The sequence below is a fragment of the Agelaius phoeniceus genome, chromosome 1 (genome assembly GCF_051311805.1).
Source record: "Agelaius phoeniceus isolate bAgePho1 chromosome 1, bAgePho1.hap1, whole genome shotgun sequence".
NCBI classification, from domain to species: domain Eukaryota; kingdom Metazoa; phylum Chordata; class Aves; order Passeriformes; family Icteridae; genus Agelaius; species Agelaius phoeniceus.
The window spans coordinates 103,323,268-103,350,236 of record NC_135265.1 but is presented as its reverse complement, the minus strand read 5'-3'; the positions used below and the strand labels follow the sequence as shown (position 1 = coordinate 103,350,236).

Genomic DNA, 26,969 nt, shown 5'->3' with positions numbered 1-26,969 from the left:
TCCTCAATTTCTCCTCATCACTTTGCTCCTTTCTAGCCCCTCCATAAGCCTGGCATCTGCAGAATGCCAAACCCCAGAGTATTTCAATTCCTGTGTATGTTCACTTCAGTTTTTAGCAAGGTGTTCATCCTAGGTCTTGGAATTTTAAACACAAACAGGAGGATGATGAGAAGGATGAAGTGTTGTGTACTTCAAAGAATTAAAATACAGCATTAGAGTAAATGACTTTATAAGCAGGGCTGCAAGTTCAACAAAATGCATGGTAGATGCATGGATCATTGCCATAATTTTTACTCAAGTATTAAACTCCCTGTTAGATATTTCTGGTACTTTGTTTTCTCCAGATGTTTCTGAGGCTGTAGTTTCCTACAACTCATTTTATATTCTATTGTGTGCTATTAAAAATGAATGGAAAGAAGATTTGCGATTTTACATATTTTGTGAGCACTGGCAAATTGTTAGAGGAGATAAACTCTTCTTAGCTGCTCTGGAATTTAAAGTAAAAATAAGAAATAGACTGAACAGGAATTTAGTTTTTGGATTTATTTTTCTTACTTCTAAAATATCTGTGTAATAACAGATTTTCTCCTGTCAGAATGATACAACATAATTTCACTATATGAGTAGAGAGTGACTGCTTTGGTTAAATTACAAAGAGTTTAATGACTCCAGAAAATGCATTGTCTTTGTTTACTTTCTGTGTTTGTAACTGTGTCTTCAAATAGATGTCAGTGCTTAAAATTTGATGTGACTACTCGATGTGTAACTTAAATAATATTTTATGGTACAACCTGACAGCTCCAGCCAGTATTTAGGTTTAGTCATAATAAACAGGGACTTCTGGAGGCCTGTGTGATTGGAAGAAAAGGCTCAGTTATCAAACATTAAATTACTGAAAAGAGAAGCCTTTCTTGAAAAGTAAAAAAAATAATAGTTTGCTTGAATGCCCATTAGTTACACCTGCAGAGAACAATTCCATTTCATAGCAGAATAATTCCAAAAAGGACATTAATAATCTTTTTCCATCTTGGCCTTATTACTTAAATGAAATAGAGTTGTTACATTAGATGGAATAAATACTGGATAATCACAAGATGTGTGATGGCTTTAATCTAGACTGAGAAAAGTTGTCTTGGTTATGAATATGAATCTAGAAATTTAGAGGTAGCCATCTTATTTACTAGAATTACATGAACTCTGCAAAGTAATATTCCTGAGATATTAATTACTATTTGATTTAGATTTTATACACATTTTAAGCAGAAATTGCTTCTGGCCTTGCTCATTTTGAGATCCCACTGGTATAACTCTAATCACAATTTTATAAATGTGTGTATTTGGAAGTGGGATAATGTAAACCCTTTCTTCTGTTAAAAGTATAAAAAGCTGCCTAATCTACCCATATGGACAGAGGGGGACTGTTTCCTTTTAATTCTCTTCTCACAAAATTGTTGATACATGCCTTGAGAGTGATTATGACTGGTAGTGCTGGATATAACATCCCAGAAGTTCAATGCCTTTGAATTGCTGCTGAAGGGTTTAATATATAGATTGTTGCTGCTAAATTGCTGTTCATTTAAAAGACTTAGAGTTAGTTCGTTGCCTAGAAGAGCCAGTAAGTGTAATTTAAATAACTATAACCTATTTTTTTCATTCTAACTTGCCTGAAATGGAAAAATAACATGCATTTTAAAAATGCTTTTAGCTGTCTGTATATGCATTTAATATGTTGGTACTAGAAATATGGGTTTTTCAAGCTGTGTAAATCCTGAAGTTAAATTAAGCTTATTTTTTATATCCTATATATTAAATAACTTTTTAATAGAAAATTTATTCTTACAAGTGACTTACCAGTTACATATTTGCATTAGTTGGCTTAAATGGCATTTCTTTATATATGTATTTGGTATTTTTTGAAAGCTCTCTCTGAGCATTTGAAAATGCACAGGTTCCTCAGCAGCCAGTGGAATCTGTTACTTTCATTTTTGGATCTCAGTATTTATTCTGTGACCATAGTTCTTGTGTTCTAGGGAGGTGAGATAGCTCTGCCCTGGGGATGTGGCCTTTGTAGGCCAAGCAGGTCTAACATTAAATGATTATGGCAGCTTCCTCTTTGTAAAGAATGAAGTATCCTGTTCACACAGTTCTCAAAGTCCCAGGGGCAGGAAAAGCTAACAGCCCTAATCAGTAGAAAAGCCTCAGACTTTTGTGTGGCAAATCAGGGCTAAAGTAAAGAAAGTTAAAAGAACCATCTTTATTTTTGAATTGTATTTAAAAGAAACAAACAAAACAAAAGCCCCACCCAGAAAACAGGATGCTGCGAATTTGCTCGAACAACCTGTGCTAGTAGGTCTTAATACCAGTACCAGAGTGTTATATTGTTAATCATTAATTTTATCCTCTTTTCTCGAATGGGATCAGTAAATTACAGACTTGTCATTTTTTTGTTTATTTTTCAATAAAATGTCATGTATTTGGGAAGACTAAGGCTTTCATGTAAAAAGTGAGAGTTGGCAAGACCTACTGGTAAATTGAAGCATCTCAAAAAACCTGAGAGTAAAGTTTTAATGACTACAGTTAGTGAAACAGCATATCATAATTGAACTCTTATTTGTGGGAGTTTAGATTGTTGCATTAGTGAGTAATGAAGACTTACTTTTCTGAAGGCTACTAAAAATAGTTCTTTGTGAAGAAATGGTAACGGGATGTGCTAGAATGTTTAATAAACAAATTTTCATTTGATATGTTATTTTTAGCCATTCTAAATGAAATAGCTGTTAGCAGTCAGCACTGAGAGCTGGTAATTTATCACACAGGGAGCTGAAATGGGCCTGTTAAACACTGGAAAAAAAGATGCCATACCTGGGTAACTTCCTGAAATCATTGCAGTAAGTCAGGGGAAACAAGATGTGAATCACAAATAAAGGGAGTGAAGCTGGATGTGTGGGTACTGCTACAACAGAAACAATTCTGTATTTATATATCAAATTGTTAATAGCATTTTTTCAGATTAAAAATAGTCTTCTGCTGAAAGAAGAGTTTGGGAGAAGTTGTAGGTGTGGGATTATTTTTTTTAATTTTTTTCTGCACAGCTTTTGTAACTGTCTTCCAGTTGCCTAGAGGATTGAACAATGCCTATAGATTGAACTTTCCTTATACTTGAATTCATTACCTTCATTACTGTTCCTTTATGCTTAGGCTTAAATCAATTAGGCAGCTCTCCTACTCATTTGCTGTCATCCCAGAAGGGAGGGAAAACTTGCTCTCTTGGGCTGTATTTTTTCTTGTGGAACGTAAAGCAATTAGGTTTCTTTGTCTTTGTCTGTTACAGACACTATATTTTCCTTGAATATATTTCTCCCCGAAGAGACTAAAGAAAAAAATTGTGATTTTTCCTTCTCCTTTGAGTTCTAGTAAAAAATGTCATGCTAGTGATTCTGTGGGACTATTTGAGTTCTAACATATAATTAGACACGCTACACTTTGTCTCCATGAGTTTGCAATGTTCAAGAGAATTCAGTCAAGATAATCTTTATTGATAATAATCTCCCATATATTTTACAGCTTTGTTTTAGTCTTAATAATAAAAGCTTTTTATTCCAGAGCTCTTTCATGAATTTTGAAGCCACCATTAATAACCTTTTCTCACCTGGATTTTGGTGGAGGGAAAATTTGCTTAAAACCTCTGTGGAACCAAGCTGAGTTATATTTAAGGCTTCTCTAGCTTTTTTCATTTGAGCAAGTGATGTGTGCTTCCTGGTCTGATTTGGCTTCTCTTTTTTCAGTTAAAATTATTGGTATGTGAATCAATGGCATGTGTCACAAAGCCATGTAAGTCAATTATTTGATCAAACTGAGATTTCCTGTTGTAGAATAGCACTTAAAACATTCAAAATCAGGTGAGATTAGTATATTTGAGAATCAGCAGAAGGTGAGAAAGATTATGGGACCCAGGTGAAATAGTAATTTATTGTAACTGCTACAGTGCATTGATTAGTTCCAATTTCTATTCTAAATATGCATGAAAAAGACAGGAAATATGTCCTATAGGGAGGGGTATTGGAGCAGTTTCCTTCAAGGACTGCTGGCAGTTTCTGTGAACACCCAGACTGTGAAGTTCAGGGTTTTTACCAGCCACTTGGAGGTCTGAGGAGATGGTGTGGTAGGAGACAGTTCTCTGTGTAGGGCCAGGAGGGGCTGTGTATGCATCATATCTTGCCATGAACTTCATGAACTGCAAATTAAGGCAGAAATTACAGTGGCATTGCCTAATCCTTTCCCTTCATTTCTTTCTCTGTGGGAACAGCAAGAAATTGTTATTTTAAAATATTTACAGTTCTTCAGTTGTATGGTAACTCATAAGAGTCCTGGTAAATTGTGGATGCAGGTTCCCCACGTGGAACTTGTTCTGTGAAGGCTCTAGAGCAGAGTAGTTTGTTCCCACTCTAAACGAGCTGAGCTAGTTTAGGTGCTAGAATTAATCAGTGTGTGGCACTATGTTTTTCCCTGGGGAATAACTTATCCTATTTCTTGGCAGGATAAAATAGCCTGCATGCATGTTGCATGCCTTCCTGATGTTGCAGCTAGAAAAATGGGAATAGTGATATGGATGGGTGTAATGTAACCATGAGATTTGGATACATATGGGATCCTTCAAGAGCCTGAAAGCTGTAGTAACATACTTTAAAACTGGCTTATGGTTTGTGATTGATCAGCTGTTCTGATTATCAGGATTAATTAAGTTATTGTATTAGGTAAGAAATAATGTGGCTTTTAAGAAATACTCATTCTCCAAACTCCTAATTAACCCACTGCTTATCTCCTGTTATCAGCAGCCATTCTCGCTAGAAGGATATTACAGTGGCAAAAAATAGTAGTTTTGAAATAGTAGTTTGAAATGTTTCTTTCCAAGTTTAGGTTTTTGTAACTGCCATGCCCCATCACAGAAGCTGCTTTATCAGCAGCTCAAACTTTGAGGAACCTTAAGGAGCTGTCAACTGTCTGAAGGAATTCTCAATAATTTACAACTGAATAATTTTTAAGACATGATAGCACATTCTTCTTTGGACATCTTACAACTTTTTTTTTCCTTTCACATTAGCTTTACATCACCCACGTTTTCTTTTGAAGAGGAAATAACTCTACTGTGCATTAGAATCAGTATTTATTGTTAATTATGTTTCTTCTTTGGTATAACAGCATGAGTAACTTGGACTTGGTTTTGTGATTTATGGATAAGTTTAATTTTGTGTGACTGTTGTTTAAAATTCTTCTGTTACAACTTGTATTTCAAGGATACTTCCAATTTAGTGGCAAATAAGATCATAGTAAAATGAGGTCAGTATTTTCTATGTGTCTTAAATTCAGCTGGAGAAACTACAGACTCCAGGACAGAAAAACAGAAGACATCACCAGTGTTGTTGGTTTACTGAAGCTTGGCAGTGCAGGACCCTTGATCTGCTTGAAGCTCCTCAAGTCAGAGAAACATACTGGGTGTCAATATTTAGCATCAGACAGTGTGTGTGCCTTCCTGGAGAGAGTGATTTTTGTGAAGTGCTAGTTGGGGTTTTCCAGTTTCTCTTCATGTTTCGATAGTGGTTGCAGCCTTCAGTTTGTTGGAATACACTCCACTGTATGAAAAGTGCCTCTTTCTTGTTTGCTTGTTTGGGTTAATGTTGTCAGTATGTTTTGGTGGTTGGTTTGATTTTATTTTTTTCCATCCAGCTTTCATAATTCAATCATTTTACATTTTTTGCGGGCTTGTGAGTGTTCATAGTGCACATATCCTATTTCATGGTCAGGTGGAGCATGAGTTGTGATGAGGATTTGAGAGCCAAGTCTCTCTGCCATTATCTTTGTGTCAAAGGATGTGGCAAGTTGTCATCTGTGCCTTCTTCTGTCTTCCCCCCTCCGTTTTTCACTCCTTGTGCTCCTCAGCTGTTATAGGGCTCATTTTCTTGTGCCATACATGCAATGTGTTGAATTGACAGCAAGACACTGTGCTGAAAAAGAAACTGCCCAGTTTCCAGTGCCATGCTGAGAAAGTGAGAGATGGAGACAGCTTCCAGGTCATTTACCTGATAAATCTCTGCCTAGTCTCTTCTACCAGAGTCACTGATAACACTTGGGGTGGGTGCTGCTATGAGAATCATCCACTGATGTTTCCCTGAAAAATGCATATCTCAAGCAGCAGATGCAGGGGAAGGCAAGAGAAAGCACGGACTGACTGTTCTGGGCTTTATTTTCTAAAAAATTAATAAATTTAAGTATTTGTGTAAAACAAGCTAAGCAAGTAAATGTTACATTGTTCTCAAATCTTTTTATTAGGTTATCTATAAAGAGTTGAAAGCAGCTGTTACAGGTTAATGGTTGCCCACTCATGATGAATGCTTTAACTCATGTGGGAAGGCAGAAAAGTCTTCCTGTCACACCTGTAAAAGTAACATCCAGACTTCTGCTTTTATCTATCCTTCCCTTCTGGGGAACTTGTGAGAAGTAAAATGGGTTGTCAGCATATATTTTTTAATATGACTAATCACATTCTTTATTTTATTTTTTGTGCCTAGGGTATTTATGTACGGGATGCACCATTGAAGGACATAAAAGTGTTCAATGCCCGACGATTTGTAGCTCTTTTCAGTGTGGTGAATGCCACCAAGCGGGACGCCGGCAACTATCGCTGCATGATCCGGACGGAAGGAGGAGTTGGTGTATCCAACTATGCAGAACTGATAGTCAAAGGTACTTCACCATACAAATCAGTATTGGCATGCTCCCTGTGTGGAATCAGGGCTTGCAGTTGCTAATGCAGTAAGAATGTCACCCATAGCCTGTTAAACTTGATAAGAGGTTCAGTAAATAGATTTTGCTTATGTAAATCTTAAGAGTCTATCCAGCTGTAACAAGGGAGTGATAGAAGAAGCCAGGGTTAATTAACTAGGTACTTGTTGATTGCTGTTTTAAGTATTTCCCTAAAATGCACTGTTCAGACCTATACACCTTTACAAACTTACTTGAAGTATGAACGTGATAATGGCTACTTGCCCCCTTTGTGGACATTGTATTCTAAAATTTTACTTATTACAAAATATGCAAGATTTACATTTAAGTGAATACATAAAATACACATATTTCAGTATATGGAAAGGTTTTTTTGAAAACTTTGGGGAGCACTTAGATGTAAGTAGAATGGGGAATAGTCTGTCACCAGTAGAAGAGGATGCAAGAAAGCCATAATTGAGAATAAACCATTTTCCAAAAGCAAGAATAGGGTTTTAGTGAATGTGTTGTAGACAAAATGCAGAGAAACAGGACAAGAGAAGGATGTTGGAAATAACCAGGGTATGAAGGTAACAAGACAAGAAAAATTGTAGCATGAAAACATAGAAGAGCTATTTGAATGGACAGATGAAAAAAAAAAAAACAGAGTGGGTGAGATGAGAATGTAATTATAAGGTGTGGTGGAAAAAATGAGGTTATTTCAGTCCAAGCATGAAAAGAAAATAAAGTGGATGGCCAAAAATAGATATGTATCAAAGTCAGCAAAAAATGAAGCATGGACTATAGCCCCAGTAGGAATGATGAAGCATGTTTCAGACCTAACACCAGTGAAAACAAAGAGGAATGAGCACTGCCTGAAGGAGGCAGAGGGAGGAGTTACTGCATCAATGAGGAGAGGTACAGGAAGCCAAAGGAGTTCATTTCTTCTCAGTCTCTTTGATTCAGGGTGTTTTAATTTATTAGTGCTTCTTTTGAGGTGCAATAGATGAAATTATGAAGCGTATCATTAAAGCATTTGTGCTTACCCAGATTCTTTCAGAAAATCTGCACTGGGCACTGTGAGCAAGTGGATAGCCTTAGGGTGTAATCCCATTAACTGCTTGTAGAGTGGCAAAGTAATTATGGTAATCCCCATTGCCTGTGTTGGAGCTTTTATGAGACCACCTGCAGGTCATTCCTTCTGACCTAAAAAGACCCATTTTAAGCATTGTGTTGTAAAACATTAGATGACTGTACTGTACAGCAGCATTAGGGGCTAATAAATAAATACGCTTTCTTATTGATGGTATATAATTAAGAAATGGTATTTCCTAATTTTTAGCAGGTTTTCTGCAATATCAGTTAGCAGACTTCAAAGATAACAGATTGATTTCAGTGCAGCTATATATTTTTTTAATCCATTACTATGCATAAATCATGAAGAATGTATATATGCCCACACTGCATGTTTAGTATACTTGTGAATTGCTGATGGCTTAATAATAGTATGTGTAAAAACAGTGGTGTAATTACTCCCCCCTCTTTGTTACAAGCAATGAATTTAATTCTCTTCTCATTTACACTTGTGTAACTAAACTGCCTTATGAGGAATTTCTTTGGAATTACATTGCTGGAATGACAGGAGAGTCAAATGGAGCATTTGTAAGTTGAAGAGAATCAGTTTTTCACATTTATCATGCTCTATTTCATTTTGGTTACTGAACCTGTAACTCAAGTTGCAAAAAGTTTTGCTCTGGCATAAGGCTTTTTTCAAAACATATCTGCTTTTATGTCGAGATGTTTGCACAGTGGAGTGGGTTAGAACTCTGTACAACATTCATTCCACTTCACTGTAGACAAAGTTTCACTAAACAGGAACTTACTCTAAGTAGATTCCAATTATGTGTGGAAAGATCTTTAGGCTTTGTAGTGCTGTTGTGGCATGATGTTGTGTGGCACTGGAGACAAGGTACCAGAACTCTTGAAAAGAACAGAAGGGCTGCTAGTTTCAGGTGCTGCAAATCAAACCTACAATCACAAAGGAATAGGAATGAGATCTTGAAAATGAAAGACATGTAAGAAACTGCCAGGTGTTCTTACTCTCTTCTTTTTTTTGGTCTTCTTTTTTCACCTGAGTGAGCATGTTACAGCAAGGTTTCAGCAGTATGGAGGGGGAAAATTGCAATTAAAGAGCTGTTTGTTCTGTTATTAAATAATAGTAAACATTAGTATTGTCTAGTTAATGAGAAAAAGCTTGTCAGTGAACAATTAGTCTGGCCTTAAAGTGGAGAGGGGAGAGAAAGTTTTAGTTGAAAACTTGTTTGTGGTAACTTACATACCTTTTAGAGGATGGTGTAATAAAGTATTGATTGTTCTATTTAAATAAATCCTGAAGGGGAGGTTTTCAATTTACCTGAGTGTTTGTTCCGATAAGAAAGGCTGAAAAGACAAGTGCCTTGTCATTGTATGTGCTCAAATGGCACGATATCCTCATCTAAGTTTGTCAGAGAATTGGATTGAAATGTCACTTTATCTAATGGGAGGCATGAAATCGGCCTTGTCAGATAACCCACTTATTGTAAAAAACATCAGCTCATAGCTAATAGATGACATAAAAGTAATCAAACATTGAGCAAAAGGAAAATAGTCAGGTGGAATTGATTAAATGCGTTTGGTGGGGTAAATTAGAGTTCTACATACAGTCCCTAGGTTGAAGTTTTCTAATAGCGGGCAGATCCAACGCAGATTAGATTTAGGAGAACAGAATGAGCCTGTCTAGCAGACATCAGATTATTACAGAGTTCAGACTGCTTATTGAGTTCAAACAAGGTAAACCTAGGTGGCAAATTGGTTAAAAGGAGTTTGGCTAGGTTTTTAAGCAAGGGCATAGAAAGGTAGCCATCTGTAATGCTGGCAGCTTAAATGTCTGCATTTTCTAAATGGAAAATTTTTTTAAGACTGGGAACAGAACCAAACCTCTTCAGGACCTCTAGAGAAAGGAATTTGTTCTGGAGGACAAAGCCATTTTGACATCAAGACATAGTAAGAAAATATCAATAATTACTTATCTGTGGTATCAACTGTTCTCATACATTAAATATACACAGATACTTGGCATCTGTTTTTGCTCTCTCCAACTAACCTTTCATGCTGGATCCATCACTCTCTGTACCCTTTTTTTTTACCAGCAGTGGTGGCGTTAGAACGTATTTTTATTGCTGCCTAACAATTCCTATAATGGAGTCCAGTTTCATGTGCTTATTTTGTAGCAACCTGACTGGAGACTTGTATTTTTCAGTGTGGGAGTGTGCCTCAGCCTGGAGGTGTTGAGAAAACCTCCAACAAGAAAAGCTGATAGAGTTCATCCATCTTAGTGAACTTGCCATAGGAAAGTGGTGAAGGCTCTGGACTTTGAAGCAGTAATATTTTTTCAAGAGGGTACTAGTGATGTCAAAAATGTGATTTTTCTCTTCCTGTGAAAATCTGTTCTCAAATATAGTTAGTTAACAAACTACTAAATAAAACCCAGCAAGACCCTGGGACTCCTTTGAGTTCATGTTTCCAATTCCCCTGAAATTCTAAATACAGTGTACAGAATTTAATTGCAAGGAGGGTTCTGAGCTCCTCTGGGGCAGTGCTGGATCCAGGCACAGGGATCAAGACCTATGAGCTTACCATTTGTGTGCTTTTAGTATACAGTCCTCATCCTTGTACTTTGAGAGTAAAATGGTGATGGATTAACAATGTGGATAGTGAGGAGTGCAAGAACAGGAAGCTGCATACCCAGATGAGGTTGTTCATGCTGGGACAGAAAGGAAAGGCAAACTGGGCGGTGTTTTGAAATGCGAGGAGGAAGGTAGGTTAAAATGGGGACTACACAAGTGCTAAAAGCTGGGGAGAAAGATATGGGGGTGCTGGTTGACAGCTGGCTGAACCTGAGCTGGCATGTGGTGACCAAGAAGGCCGGTGGCGCCCTGGCCTGGATGTGGCCAGCAGGACCAGGGCAGTGATTGTCCCCCCTGTACTTGGCACTGGTGAGGCCACACCTTGAGTGCTGTGTCTCATTCTGCTCCCCTTACTACAGGAAAGACACTGAGGTGCTGGAGTGAGTCCAGAGAAGGGCAAGGAGCTGGTGAAGAGTCTGGAGAGTGGGTCAGGAGCTGCTGATGGGGCTGGGGATATTTGGCTTGGAGAAAAGGTGGCTCAGAGGGGTCCTCATTGCTCTCTACAGCTGCCTGACAGGAGGTCATAGCCAGGTGGGGGTCAGCCTCTTCTCCCAGCAACAGGGGAAAGGACAAGAGCTCATAGACTCCAGCATTGCCAGGGAGATTTGGGGTGGACATCAGGAAGAATATTTTTTCTTGGTTAAGCATTGGAATGGGCTGCCCAGGGAGGGAGTGGGGTCCGCATCCCTGAAAACATTGACTTAGTGCCATGGTTGGCATCTTGGTGTTTGGTCAAAGGTTGAATTTCATTATCTTGGAGGTGTTTTCCAACATGATTCTATGATTTTGTAGAGGGGAAGAAAGAGGGGAGGGTAAACATATCCACATTCATGCATTTGCAAAAAGTGAGGAAGTAGATTTTGTCATTTTTCAAGATAGTGCTTCTGAGCCACAGAGAAGAAATGTCTATTTTTGTCTTCTTTAACTCACTTTAATCTTAGAGATTTATATTACCTCCAGTGGCATCTCAGTGTGATGCCTTTGCCCTCCCAATTAAAATTTGAAAATAACTGCAAAGTAAAAGATGTTTAGATGTTGTAGAAAATGTTTGGAAAATCTGTGTAATTTAAGAACAAAGTAGTTTAAATGGAGTTGCAGTTTCAAGTGTGTTTTCAATTTATAAAAAGTGCATAAGACTAAATAGTTTACATTCATGTATGTCTACATTTGTTTTTATTATCTGTGTGAGAGAAGGGGCTGCTCTTTATGATATAAAGTCTGTCTTTTTCTCATATTTAATATAAGTGATCCATTTATGTAGAGTTACTTGAGAGCACCTGCTTAAAGCTTTCTGTCACCTGGAGACCTCTGGCTTTATAAGGTAGCCACTATTCTCTTTCCTTAAGGTATTGTGCCCATTGTCACTTGTCAGGGAATTCAAGAGGAGGTTTGAAGTCTTAAAAGGCATAAAATTTGAAGTATGGATCTACTTTTTTTTCAGTTAATATTCTATTTTAAAAACCTATGTTCAAAATATTCACAGTACTGAATAAATTTGGCCATTTGCTTCAGGAGGAGATCTGCAAGGAAGAACTCCTCTTCAAGATAAGTCATTGTACTAAATAGCTACTGCTACAAACTTGTTTCTGCTGTCAGTTGAACATCCTTCCTTGAACATACACAGCCCTGAAATATCAAGTCTATTGTACTGTTTCGTAAAGGTATTAATTTGCATGAAATTTAATTGAGACTACCCCAGGGGCTGCCAGTAAAACTGCTTTTAGTGAAGGACAGTAGTGCTGCAGTGTGGTACCTACCTGATTCAAACTCCTCAGCATCTTAAAAATATTAAATCATTCTGTCAAAAGAAAAAATAAATTAATAGAACAGAAGAATACATTTCAGACTTCACTCTTAAAATCAGTTCATTATATTTGTATATACAGTGTTTGTATTAGGGGATCTGCTTTAATTGACTCTCATGTTTTTAACCAGTCACTTAATATGAGCATCATATGTGTAATGAAGGGTTGATTTTAGGTACTCTCAATCTCTGGTAAGAAGGTAACTTTTGGTCTTAAACCATGTTAATAGTATGAAATTGCAGTATTTGCAGGCTTTGCTGAAATAGTGTAACTTGAATTAACCTTTTCATTGTGGTCCCAGAGAATTGAAAAACATGCCCTGAGGTATATAAAGACAATAAAATACTATCTGTTTCAAGTACTTGTAATATTTGGAATGAATTGGTGTAACCACTAACCTTAGTGACCTAACTCCTGAGTTTGCATTTTGAATAGCACTTCAACAGCCTTTAGTAGCATTTGAAACTTGAAAGTAATTAACTGTTCTTTCAGCATGGCTAACTAAATGCCTTAGGATGCTTTATAAAAGTTCCATTTCACGTCTTGGTTCACAAAACAGCCTAGTGATTTAAATTGATGCTAAATCATTTTGAGTCAAGTCAGAACTGTTTCCAGACATACTATCACTGTATGAAGCCATAGTTTACATACTTTAGGAAGAATAGTTTCAATAAAACTGCAGTATGTTTCTAACTCAGCAATGACATCAGTTTGCCATATATTGCTATTGACATAAAACAATGCTTTCACTGCTGATTTGAAAATCTAAACTCACATATCACAATATCTAAACAATATTCTTTATATCCTGGAATCTGCCACAATTTTTTTATAGCTATTTTTATGTCAATTCCAATTAGTAATGCTTAATAGATATCTTTGAAGATGTTCTGGTTTGTTGCCCTTTGTATTGTGTTCTTCATGATAGTAATCACTTAGTTTTTATAAGATGAAAACACACAGTGAATGATGCCTGTGTTTGCTGGATTGTAGTGTTTTATTTCATCAATTGCTAACAGATTGCAGAGAGAGAAGCTTGCATGCAAGTGTACCTTGCTAATTAGAAACACCATCTATCTGAGACACAGCTAATCTTCAGTGTACTGAGTGTTCTGAGTTAGTCTTTCTATAAATGAAAAAAGGTAGAATACTGTAGGATAATTACATATTTGTTAAAATAGCAATTCTGCTGTTTCTCAGGAAATACTGAATGCTTCCCAGAGATCCTTTCTCCCTTTTGCTTCCTTCTTTTATTTTCTTTGCTTTAATTGTGACTTTGAAGAGCATGACAAAATGATGAAATAGATAAATTCAACTTCTTGTCTGTTTGGCTACCTGTATCTCAACACAGAGGGAGATGGTTAGCAGAAGAGGCTCAATCTGAATCTAAAGCACAGGGAAGACAGATGTCCTTTGTTCATTGCATATTCTGTGTAGCCTTAAGAAGGTGGCAGTGTTTGCTGATAGACATGTTAAGAATGGAAAAGAATATTGGATCAAATAGTGCCTTATTACAGTGGCTTGATTTCATTCTACCTGAATATATTTAACCAACAAGAAGGTGAATTTTTTTCAGATATGATGCATGAAATAGCAGAATAATTTAACCAATAGGGTAAAAAAATATTTGTTATTTACCTTTAAAAAAGATGATGTCTGCAAATTATTTCTGCAGTCTAATTTAAAATAAGATGTTCATCAAATATTAAATTAAAGCGTTAAATTAATTTAAAACTTTGGTCAGGTTTGAAATATTCAGAATCCAAATTATCAGGATATCACATGAATGCTTGCTCTGTGATGCAGAATACCATTTCTGTATGGCAGTTAGTGAAAATAGCCATTACATGAAGTAGAAACAGACCTCAAGTAAAAACTCAAGAAATCCTCCAATAGCTTTCATTTAGAAGATCCTTGAATTTAACCAAAGTATAAAATTGAAAAATTACTTACTCTGCTTACACAGAAGTCTGAAAATATGAAGGCTGAGTAGTTAAGTATATGGAAAATAATTCATAAAAAATTCATTTTGTTTCTCTGCAGAAATTCCTATTCTCATTATGTGTAAGGATAGGCTACAACATGAATGGTATCTTGAAAATATTAGTTTTGAGTAGGGTTAATATTAATATCAAGAACAAGCTGTATTTGTATGAGAAAACCTGAGATTCTTTCTTTTTAAATTGGGAGTTGCCATGGAATGTCAAGTGAATAGAATTCCATTTGCACCTGATTTGGAGTTATGAGGTTTAAACCAAAAGCTACAGGTTAAAATCTCCAACTGCATAAGCAAAAGAATCTGAATATTGCATTTTAATGAAAATAAGTCAGTCTGTAGTGGTGATTTCTTCATATCCATGTTTTTATGCTGTCTTCAGCTCTAATGTAGTACAAAAGTCATTGCTTATTTGAATGTTTTAGAAGTAGAAAAAATTGAAGTGTAATCATGGCTTGTTATCATACCTCACTGTTTTTCAGAGCCACCAGTTCCCATTGCTCCACCTCAGCTGTCCTCAGTTGGTGCAACTTACCTCTGGATACAGCTGAATGCCAATTCCATCAATGGGGATGGACCCATTATTCAAAGAGAAGTTGAGTATCGGACTTCGAGTGGAAGCTGGTATGACATACAACCTGTGGACTCCACAAGCTATAAGATTGGGCACCTGGATCCTGATACAGAATATGAAATCAGTGTGTTACTTACAAGACCAGGTGAAGGAGGAACAGGATCTCCTGGCCCAGCTCTCAAAACAAGAACAAAATGTGCTGGTGGGTACTTCAAGGTGACAGGAAAGTTGTAAGCATGTTTCTAGGGCTGAAGACATAAGTTAATTCACTGGCAGTTTTTACTGTCTTACAACAGCAGGTTGCAGGAATTAAGACTGAATGGTTTTAAGTATAACATATTGGCATTTTCCGGCTACAGTGACCTTGAAAGCAACCTTCCATGCCCCTGTAGACTGCAGATGAAATAAGGACTGTGCGTGCTTTTTTTTTTTCCCGATGTCAGTTGTATCAAACTTGTAGATAAAGTGGAAAGAGATCCTGGGTAACAGCAAGAGCATTCACTGTTGAGTCTCAATTAGCAGATGAGGTTTAGCAAAGGACTGCTTTCCTGAGTGACTGACAGCATGTCTCTTTCCTGAATGAGACAGTGCAATTTCTGGTGCGTTGTAGCAATCTTGGCTACTGTTTTGGATGTTATAATTAATAGAGCTGACCTCTGATTGTAATAGCATACAAAGTTCACCTATTTTATAGAAGCAATTGTAGAATAATTTTCAGTAAGACTGGCAGTGATATTAGTTTGGGATTTAGCTGCTCAGAAAATAATAGAGGATACGGTGACCTGGATTTTATTAAGTCATTACTATTTTCCCCCAATATTTTGAATCATCTCTTTGCTGCTGTAAAGCTGGTGGAAGATAGGCAGGAGTGTAGCTAGAGAAAATGGGAGTAACAAGTGGTATTAGCTCATTGTTCCTTGTCTTTTAAGGAATTACTTAGTCTTACTTGCCTTTTTAACACAAAAATTTGTGTACTTCAACAGAAATGATGTTTCCATAGCATATACTTTTTTTAAAGTCACCTGGCCACCTATCAGTGAGTAAATGTCATTTCAGTTGAATTGAATGGTGTGATGTCAAAAATGAAATATAGTTGCTGTCAGAATCCCACATTTATGTTCGGAAGATGAAAACTTATACAAGTACTAATTATTTGATGTTATTTTTGATATTTTTTCTTCCTCTCATAACTGGAAAGAAGTATTTAATGAAAAGTACCAGAAAGCAGTGCAGCCAAGTTATAGTAATAGTTAAGAATTTTGTATTTATAAGATTTTCTCTACTAAGCTAAGCTAACTTCAGCTTAGTCAAAAGTGGAGCATACAAATGAAGTATAGCTTCCTTCAGGAGGGTTTCTGGGTCACTATGCCCTTCATAATAATTTAAATGTATGTCTAGACAAGGTAAGTAGATATTTAATACACAATTATTTCAGTTATTTTAGCATTAAACAGTTTTTCTAATAGTTTTTTCATCTGCTTGTATGATCAGGTAATGGTGTGTTTGCTGTTGTATGAGTCTGTCCTGTAGGATTGTGTTGTGTTACCAACCTTGGATTAGTCACAGATTCAAAATGCAGTGCCAAACAGGCTGCTGTGAAGGAAATTTAACTCCACCTCAGCCAGACTTAGGAGAGAGTGATATCCACAATTTTAGTTATATTTAAGAATATCATATGCTTTGTTTTCTCAGTGGGTACATACTGTTGAGTATTAAAACAGGTATTCAGTTTCATAAACCATTGTGTACTGGAAGTGTTTTATTACCTGGTAGTGTCTTGTAATACATCAGAATTATTTGTGTTTTCATTAAGCTAAACAGTAACCTTCTTAAATTAGAAGCAGAAAGTTAAATGAGTGAAAAATGTAAATTGAATGATGATATTGAATCTGTCTCTACAAATTGGCTTTTTTTATAGCAGAAGACCCTGCTTTGAAGGTGTAGTGGTTATTGGTTAACTGTTAGCAAGTGACATGCTAATAACTGGCCCAAGGGTTTAAAAAGAGATGCTGATAAACTAATGACGGTATAATTAAGCTGGGTAGGAGTAAAATAATGCCAGTCTCCAAAGCATACCATAGAATTAATAAAACAGGAGTCTTTAAGAGAAGAATCATTGCACCTTTTTAATTACTGTGATAATTGCATGCTGCTTGCCTGTTCCCTAGGGGAAGATAGTGAACTGCTTGGAGACTTGAAGCAGTATGCTAGGCATTCAATAATCTTAATAGTTCTCCAAAGCATTTGAAATATGTTTTCATTTTAGCAAAATGAGATTTCAGAGGCTTGTAATAGACAAGTCTTATCTATAACTTTATGAAATAAAAGCATCTATAATTAGAATGCAAAGAAAAAAAATCTCTCCGGACTTGGTTGCATCACACTTACTGGAGCAGTTGCCACTTCAGAAAGTGCTTTGTTTCCTTTTGATGAAATATAATGTAAGTGCTCTTTCAGTGTAATTCTCAGAAAGCCAGAGAATTACATTGAGGTCTGGATTAGATTTAACCTAGAATGTGAACAGGTTTGAAGGAGTTTAATGGATTTTGGCCATAGTAAACCACATTTGAGTCAGACTCAGAAAGAAGGGGTTTTCTCATTTAAAGGTATGAAGTGGAGGCCTTACCAGATTGTCTGGAATTTAAACCACCTGTTCCTATGCTGAAATCTCCCTCTCCCCACAGTCATCTCATATGGTGTTGTGAACCTAGAATACAGAATGCCAGGGATGGGGCATCCACAACTTCTCTGGGCAACCTGTTCCAACTGCCTCACCACCCTCATAGTAAAGAATTTCTTCCTAATATCTGATGTAAACCTACTTCCAGTTTGAAGCTCTTCCCCTTGTCCTGTCACTATTGTTCCTGATGAGACCCAGTCTGACCCAAAACCAGTGGAACTGTCCATAGTAAAACTAAAGTTGATATGTTGAAGAATTAGTAAAACAGACTGTGTTACACAGTTTCTTCTTATCCATATCAGTATTTCTCTGGGTAGATTTATTAATTTCAGGGCTTTCCAGCATGCTTTGTCTTTGACATTCATTGCATGATACAAAGCTTGATCTGGTCTGTGTCTCTTCATTCTGGTGGTGAAACAGTGCCCCAGTTAAAACACACTTGAATAATGTAGAACTGCTAAATGAGCTCCTGCAAATTTATTTTTTTTCTTTGCTATGGCCCCACTATTAGGAGACTTTATTTCTAATTTATGTTGTTCCTTGAATCTGCTGGTGAACAGATACATCTTAAAGACAGCTACCTTAGGAAGAAAAGTTAAAATAAAATCCTCCCTCCTGCTAAAGGAGGGGATTGTTAAGGCTCCCTAGGAAAAGTTGTTTTCTTTTTCTCATAATTTTTTTTTCACTGTGACATTTGGCATAATTTCTGAAAATTAGCATATTTTCCTTTACTGAACCAGAAAACTCTATTGTAACTTAGGAAAATTGAAAAAATAAAAGAATCTTCTTATGAATTATCTCCAAACTGTGGAGTTTTTTTAACAGTCAGATCTCTACTTCTTTGTGCTAAGACACAATTACTGCCCTGGAGTATTTGCAAAAAACAATCACTGTCAATTTAACCAATAATTTTCATACAATGAAGTAACAGAATGTTTTAATTAACATAGTTGATTTTGCTGTCTCTTCTATCCCATCACCTGAGCTTGTCAGGAGGAAAGCTGTTACTCCCAGTACAACTGAGCTCTTGAAACACTGCTGCAGGTTTGTTTTGAAATGTCTGGTACTCCTAGAAGGCTTGTTACAAACTGGAAGAACAGAGCAGAGGAACTCTTTAAATCCCCTCTCTTGAAAATGAATAATCTTTGTTTTTCTCAGTTTGCTCACTGCTTTGCATTCAGCTGGTTATTCTTCCAAAGTGTCAAATTGATTTCACCTGTTCTGTGCTGCCCACTGGCATCCACTGGCATTGTGAAAAAAAAATCTGTGTGTCAGAATACACTGATGGAATGAGTATCCTCTTCCCTCTGATCAATTCAGACCTGCATCAAGTTGCACAAGGCAGAAGTTCTCTGGGCAGATGGCACAGGCCAGGAACTCTCTGAACCCTGTATTGAAATTCAGTGTGCTCAGGTATGCTGGGCAGTACTCAGTGCCACCACTTTTGTCCTGCCCTATGACATGGAGCACTGTCCAGGTCTCCAGGATGGACAGTCTGTATCTTCTTGTGTACAACATTCAGAATAATAAGTCAGTTTTGCAGTTGGTTTTCCCTGTTTTCCACCTTTCTTTTGTTATTCTTTTGTTAGTCTCTCCCTTTGTCAGTGTCCATGTCCTAGTCTTTCTTGAAACTCAGTGGTGCTTACTGCTGATTTCCATGCCCTTCACTGTTAGGAAAGATGAGTTCCTTCCTAAGAACTTCTCTAGGTTGAAATGGCAGCTGCCTTTCTCTGTCCTTCAAGACTGCAGTCTCTTTACCTTTTTGTCTCAAGAAAAGAGGAAGGATCTTAGTGTCACTGGGAATTAAGTTATTCCTTCTCATTGCTATACCATGGGGAGCTGCCTGTGAAGAGATTCAGGATTTTTTCAGGCATATAACAAAGTCTTAACAGTGCTTAGTTTTGTGATCATAGGAAAATGTCAACTTGAAGCCATACTGCAGGTTTTTTCCCACGTCTCTTTCTCTTAGCAATTTTCTTCAGAAGTTTTAACCAAGGTTTTTGCAGCGGTGTTGTATTAGAGCTCGACCTCAGGTCAGAGACATCTGAACCCTGAGGAGTAGGGTGCAGATGTTGCACCATTTTATTTTCCATGGAAAAGTTCCATGATATTTCTAAAGCCTCCATTCCTGACCTGAAACTGTAATAAACTTTAGTAGAAAGTTGCATTGATTTATCAGAACTAGAAGTCCACAGAGAACTTAGATTTTATTTATGGTTTTATTATGAAAGTAAGATCCTACTGTATTGTCCTTTTTTCTAAAGCCTTTCTTCTACAAACTGTCTCATATGAGGTCTCTTTCTCCTAAGGGTAAAAGCTAGTTTTGGATTTTCTGCACTGTAGCAGGTGATTTTTCAGCTTTCAGAGGTGCAGGAGGTAAACTGAAAGATTTTAATAAAATTCCAATAAAATACTACGTAGTGAGATATATGTCCATCTGTCTGTATCACTGGTCACTTAATTCTGATAGGGAAACAAAACAGAAATGCATCTTCAGAAAACACAAATGTTTTTCAGCACTGACTAATGTATTAAAGCTCTTCTTTGACAGCCACTTGTCTGGAAACAAGGTGCCCAAGGTGCTACTCACTGAGATGACTTCTCTGATGCTGTTTAACAGAACAGCTTCTGTTGTGTTATCAAGAATCTTGGGGTGGAAAAAACCCAGATAATCCAAATTCCTCCCATACAAAAATCTCTTTAAATCCAGTTCTATTCCTCTTTGTCTTACAGTCTAGAATTTCCCCTTTGGAGTCCTTTAAGTTCCTGGGGAAAAAAAAAAGGAAAAAACACCAAACAAAAAACTACAGTCTGGATAGTGTCACCATAAACCCTGGGAAGATGATGGAACAGCCATACTTGGAAACCATTTTTAGGAACACAAGGGACAAAAACATGATCAGGAGTGGTCAGCATAGATTCACAGAGGGGAAGTCATATTCCTAAACTCTGCTTTAATACTCAGATCATGATCTTTCACTGTATTCCTGTCCACGTCTGAAGCTGTATAAACAGTGAGGTGCAGTGTGATGGAAAGACTTAAACACAGACAAAAGTTGAAGTTACACTGACTGCATTGTTCTGGATGCTCCTCTACATCTGTTGTTGCCAGTGGTAGTGAAAACAGAACATTTTCTTTTAGGAAATAAACACCATGAGAGTATCTGCCCCTTCATCTCAAATGGGTCTTGCCTTTGCAGGGAAAATCACAGGTTGGTTCTCCATTCAGTGAATTTTCAGCCCATGAACACAAAAACTTCTAATATTGGCAACCAAGAGAACTGGACTTATATAGAAATTACTAATACCTGCACTTTTGTGTCTCCATTGGTCCCTAAATAAACAGGTTTTGGTTATATAAAGCATCCAGAGATCTCACTTGGGAAACAGAACATTTTAACTCCCCACCACATGAAGGGGAGGGGAAAAAAAGAGGACAGGAAAACTGCTGCAAGTATGTAGGTCTGTTGGCTCTTTCTGACATGTGTGCTCTGAAATATGAGAGGAATATAGACATAGTCTAGTGTAGATAGGACACAGAGCATGAAACCTTACTGTCAGATCAGTTTGTTTTGAGAAGTTGCACATTAGAATAAGGAGAAACATTTGGGATTTTTTCCTGACAGTTACAGCTGGTTTAATATACAGCTGGAAACAGAGGAATAATAACTGCCATGCCTTGGTTGTGTGAAAAGCAGTGGTGTCTTATAAATGGTGAGTTATTTTTTCACTTTAACAGATTCCCATTTCAAAACATTTGCAGAGGAAGAAATTAACCTGCTCTTTGAGACAAATGAACCTTCACTAACTTAGAGCAAACCTGAGGGGCAAAATTATTAATTTCACATCTTCCAGGTGGAGGCAATGTGAATAAAACATAATGACCCTTAAGGAAAAGTAGATAATATGACTTCTCCTGTGACATATCTTCATCTCCAGTCTTTGCTGCAGTCTCTTATTAGTTACAAGGATAGGCTCAAAAACAGTCAAACAATTATTGTACCCAACTTCAATTCAGGAAGAACTGCTTGTTACAGTGTGATAAAAACCCTGCAAGCTGGGAATGTACTGGTCATAAATAAAAGACTGCCATGTGGGCATCTTTAATGAAAGTGGTAAATAATAAATACTTGTAAATATTTGTAAAAAACCACCATGTTTACAGAGTGTTCCTTAGTATTACTCTGTTCTGAACAAATGAAATACAAGCTGTTTCATAGATGCTTTGGATCTCTCTTCTCAGGAGTGTATTATTACTGCAGATTTAAATTAATGCATTGGTACTCTGTTATTAAAAACAATTAAAAATAGCCGGAATGGGTATTCTCTGTATTTCCAGTGAAATTTCATAGGTGCCTTGAAATTTATCCTTACCAACTTTATGCTGAGTACTTTCTCTCCTCTTTTGAGGCCTATTTTTACATCAGCTGTTCCATTAAAGCTCTTCTTTGACAGCCACTTGTCTGGAAACAAGGTGCCCAAGGTGCTACTCACTGAGATGACTTCTCTGATGCTGTTTAACAGAACAGCTTCCGTTGTGTTATCAAGAATCTTGGGGTGGAAAAAACCCAGATAATCCAAATTCCTCCCATACAAAAATCTCTTTAAATCCAGTTCTATTCCTCTTTGTCTTACAGTCCAAGACAAAGAGGAATAGAGTTACACCATATTGTCTTCCACTCATAGGCAAACTTCATTTTTAATTATGTTAATCCTATGGCAAAAGCTTTGGCAAATGAAACAGGAAAGTATGGCTTTTCCTCTGACTTGGTCTTTAACAGAACCAAAGCAAAATCTTTTATACATTTGAAGTGACCAGTGTATATTTACTTCAGTTTATCTAAAAGAAAAACTGTGTGTGCCAAAGAGTGTGTATGTGTATATACAGACACACGCATATATCCCCATCTCTTTTTCCTTCATATACATATGAATGTATCAACCCTATGGCCAAAGAGAATTTAGGCTCTAAAGGGCAGTTTTCTTGCTTAAAAAAAATTTATATATAGTTGCATGAACTTCTAAGTCAAGTCTAAAATCTCCTCTTGTTTTAGGCATCAGGAAAATACGATGTACCATAGACATCTGTGGTACTAAATATCACCACCTTGTGAAAGTAATCCCACTTTCCCTTATGACAGACCTGCATGGCAGGAGGGAGCACACAATTAACAACAAATCTGTTGTCAAATGGAGTATTTGATCTTAGACTTCTGATTGTTTACCCTGTGCCTCCTGAATGGGGGCACTAGTTTGGCTCTCTCATCTTCTGGAATTAAATTCTAGCAGTACTGTATCAAATTAGTTTAAATTTTAAGTGAGTTATTCGGATGAAATTTGCCAGTGGTTTTAAAGGGTGTTGAAAGATGGAAATGGATGAACAGACAGGCATGCTCCTTGGTTTTAATATTTTAAGGCTCACTCTTTTGTTTGAGACTGTTAGACCGTGTGCTGTCTTCCCCAGTAGCTTTTAGCCAGCTTTAAAAGCACATAACTGCACAATTCTATTGAAGTATCTATGAAGCATGAAACATCCAGGAATGATGTAGAAACACAGAGCTGCTTTAGGTTTTAAACCTTTTAGTAGTTTGAGGTTTTTTTCCAAATTAATAAAAAAGCATAATTATCAAAGGTTTTAGAAAGAATGGTATATTAATTTTACCTCACTTCAAAGGAGAATGAACAACTACACTACTCAGGTGCTTCTGGGTTTTTTCAGTGCTTGGGAGGCACTTTGGCTTTGCAAACCTGTTTGTTTGTAACTGCAGAGTCGTTTGCAGAATTCAGTCCAACCTCCTAAAGGTTCCCAGGAAGAAAAACCTGATGCTAAGTTCTGGCTTTTCTGGTAATATCTTTTTCTGTAAAGTTCAATTACAACTTTATAACCTAGACTGTAGGCTATGTGTCAAGTTTGAGACCTGGAATCTGGGCAGATCCTGATGAAAAGATATCCTGATTTTGGAGGAAAAAAATACTCTGTCTTCAGTGTACTAGACTGTTGCAGTGCTGTAAATAGGTAATTCTGTCCTACAATCCAAGGAGCTCTCATGGTGAGCATGCATGCATGACATTTCTGTTTACAACAAAAACAAAGTTGAGACAGTTTACAGAGCACTAGACCTCAGCTTCTATAGCTGTAAAAAAAGAGGGGGTTTTTATTGATGATCCATCTAATTGCTGTTGAGTGTGTTTTTTAGGAAGAGAGGGGCATACCCATGGAGCTGGGATTCTTCAAGATTCTTATTAAGAGGCCAGAAAAATGTAAGTGAGGAAAGATGCTCTGTATTCTTTTTTTTTTTCCTATTCTGCGTCTACATGGCTAAGTGAATTCTGGCCCAGGAAAAAAAACATTTTACATTTTACTCAGCAAGGAAATACTAACTTAAATCTTTAAGAAGAAGAAAAAAATAAAATTGGGAAAGGCTTTGCTTAGCATTATCACGAGGTACTGAGTTAAAAGACAAATAGTGGAGATTAAAATCAAATTTCCAGTAAAGTTTGACTTATGGCTCTTTCATTTCAGTATGCCCAACCATCTCAAATACTTTCAACAACTTCGTTTTCAAATTTATACTTTTGATGTCTGCATTTAGGTATCTTTTAATTTATACCATTATTTGAGCACACTTGTTGTTATTTAAAATATATTAACAACTATCTCTGCATTTAGTTCATGCTTACTCATTCCATTAAATTTGATCCACTTCCTGGAAGGAGAAAGAAGGGCTTTCTTTTGGGAAAGGGAGAGTTCAGTTTCATTTGTTAGTTCATTAGTTGGTACTTTCGAAAAGCACTCTGAAGGTATTTTGGTGCCAAAGTTTTGCAGTAGAAAATCACGTTAATAGTGGACTGTTATCTTTTAGAATTATCATATAGAAAATGCATGTAAAGCAAAAAGGTAATAAGTGTTTACTCTTGACATGCAGAAGTGCCTTTTCATTTCTAAAAATTTATGTTCTTTGGGAACAAAAATCAAATTGTCTGTCAGTTGCTCTTTGTTTTGACTATTTCTGCAGATGTTTTCTTGGCAATTAGCTTAAAAAAATTTGAAAAAAATTTCTTAATTACTGCTGCATAGTGTTGAATTTGAGAGGATGAACCAATGTGTAACTGGCATGTTTGGCCAAGTAAATGAAAAAAATAACTTTTAATGACCTGAGCATAATTATGGGTGACTTTGGAATGACGACTGGCAAAAGTTGTACTATAATTAAATTTCCATTATAAATGTTTCAGTTTTTTGTCTGACATGTGGGGCTAGATTGTCAAGAGTATTCATTTATAAGAGGAAAAATTAGAGAGCTATAATTTATAATTCAGGGTAATCAATGAAAGCATTTCTTTTGTCAAAAAACCTTTCACTGAAAAACAGCATTGTATTGTTAGTTGTTTTAAAAAGAAACTAAAAATCCTTTTGTTACTTTTTTCACTTACTGTAAAAGGAGATGAAAAATTCTGGTGGTTGAATCATGCTGTAATTCACAGTAATATTATGCAGATAGGGCTTCTCAGACTGTTTCTCTTTATTAACCTTTACTTTGGGTAAGTCTATAGTTAAGGCTGTTTATGAAGAAATATGATCTTTTAAAGGCCATCTTAGCAAGATCCTGTTTAGTCTTGAACAGAGTTGTTTCTGATAGAAGTGACAGTGTATTCTCATTTTCAAGCTGTCCAGTTATTGAGATGGACCCTTTGCTTTCCAGTACTGGAGTCTCAAAGAAAATGAATAAATACATTATAAGGCTACTCCATTCATTCCTACATAATCTTTCAAAGGGAGCACCAGCAAAGATTAGTATTTAAAAAGTTTGGGTACCAGATTTTTGCAGGCAAGAGCAGATCTCAGAATCACTGTCATTTAACAATTAGATATGTCATTCTTCTTCCATACACTCATTTGGTCTCTGCATTTATGATACTGTTTTATGTGCTTCAGTTATCACCGTTAATTAGGCACAGGTCTAATTGCACTCTGATTCCTCTTGATATACTATCTGTTTGTTCTTTAAGTGAAATGTATATGCCATTTATCTCAAAATATGGCTGGACTCTTGACTGAGTAAAAATTACTTTCATCTTACCTATGAGACTGTTGAAACAATGAACTATTATTGCTCTGATAACATCACAGAACAGTTTGCCATGAATCTTCCAAAACTAATTTATTTCATTCTGGGTTACAGTGACACAATCTCTGCTAAGCAGTTAGTTTACAATTTGGTACTGAGTTCCTAAAACAAGTGCCTTGAAAATAGTTTATTTTCATAACGATAATTTTCAGAGACTGTCTACTAAAATTCAAAGTGGTTGTTTACTGCTGTGTGTACTACCACTTTACTGTAAATCTCTCCAGTTACAGATCATTGCTTATGAAAGCCGTCAGTGTTAAAATCTTAAAAATCTGTTATGAAAGTACTTTTCTGCTTTTATTTTTATGCTCTGCAGTAGTTGCTTCCTGGTTGTTACTGCAAGCTGCTGAGACCTGTTTGTATGTCTTCTTTCTTTTCATGCAAACAACGAGTTTTAATCTTCACAAACTGATTTATGCACCCATTGTTCAAATATACGATTTGCAATTAGATAACATCTTAGAGGTTTATTCTGCATTTGGAGCTTTACAGTTGCACAATGTTGCAATGGATCAGATAAGAGGTTTTTTCTTTAAAATGTTTTGAGCTGTCTTCTGTTATTGAGAAGTTTAAAGTGGCATGGCCTTAGATGTCTTCTGTAACAATTGTAATCTAATCGCAGTTGATTTGACAAGTTGAATTGCTGAAATGGCAGGGCAAGAGTGTTCTGCCTTTTCCATGTCTTAACAATGCACAAAGAAGAAAAAAGTAACATTCAGAGAATTCTATAAATACAAGTAAATCCTAGACACATCTAAACATTTAATTATTTCTTCATAGCAGCTAGCTTATTACGAGCAACTGATGGGAGCAAATCTTTATGAAGTCCTTAGATTGTATATAAATAATGACTTATTTTTCAGATTTACAACACATGCACCTAGGTTTATTTTTGTCAGCACAAGTAACCAATTCCTTTTTTTTTTTTTCCCTCCACAAGATTATTTCTTGCCCTGAAGGGATGGTGGAACTATTAAACGATGATGGAAAGACACATAACAATGGATAAGTTAATTTAAAACTCATTTTAAGCAAAGGCTGAACTATGTTTGCGAAAAGTTTCCATCATGATAAAAGAGGAAGAGTAGCCATTTCAGAATAAGCTGCTAATTGGCAATGTTGCACAAACAGTTGGTAAGGGACTGGTGATAAAATGTTTGTGACAGCTGTGTGCACTGGTGTCTCTAGGCATATACTTGCTTGTGCTATTTCTCATGCAAAACATTAAATACAAGGTTAGCAAATGACTTCAGAAGTTACTTAGTTGCTTTTACATGCCTGGCTAAAAGGAAATGCATTGA

At 36.5% G+C, this 26,969-nt stretch overlaps 1 protein-coding gene across 10 annotated transcripts in view; it reads left to right on the top strand.

The window, feature by feature from the left end:
- PTPRM (protein tyrosine phosphatase receptor type M) overlaps positions 1-26,969 on the top strand; it is a 442,681-nt gene that overhangs the window by 159,674 nt on the left and 256,038 nt on the right. For all 10 annotated transcript variants that reach the window (XM_077184309.1, XM_077184292.1, XM_077184295.1 and 7 more), the window contains exons 6-7: positions 6,567-6,741; positions 14,768-15,061. In XM_077184309.1, coding sequence (XP_077040424.1) covers positions 6,567-6,741; positions 14,768-15,061 — 469 coding nt within the window. The remainder of the gene's footprint in view (positions 1-6,566; positions 6,742-14,767; positions 15,062-26,969) is intronic.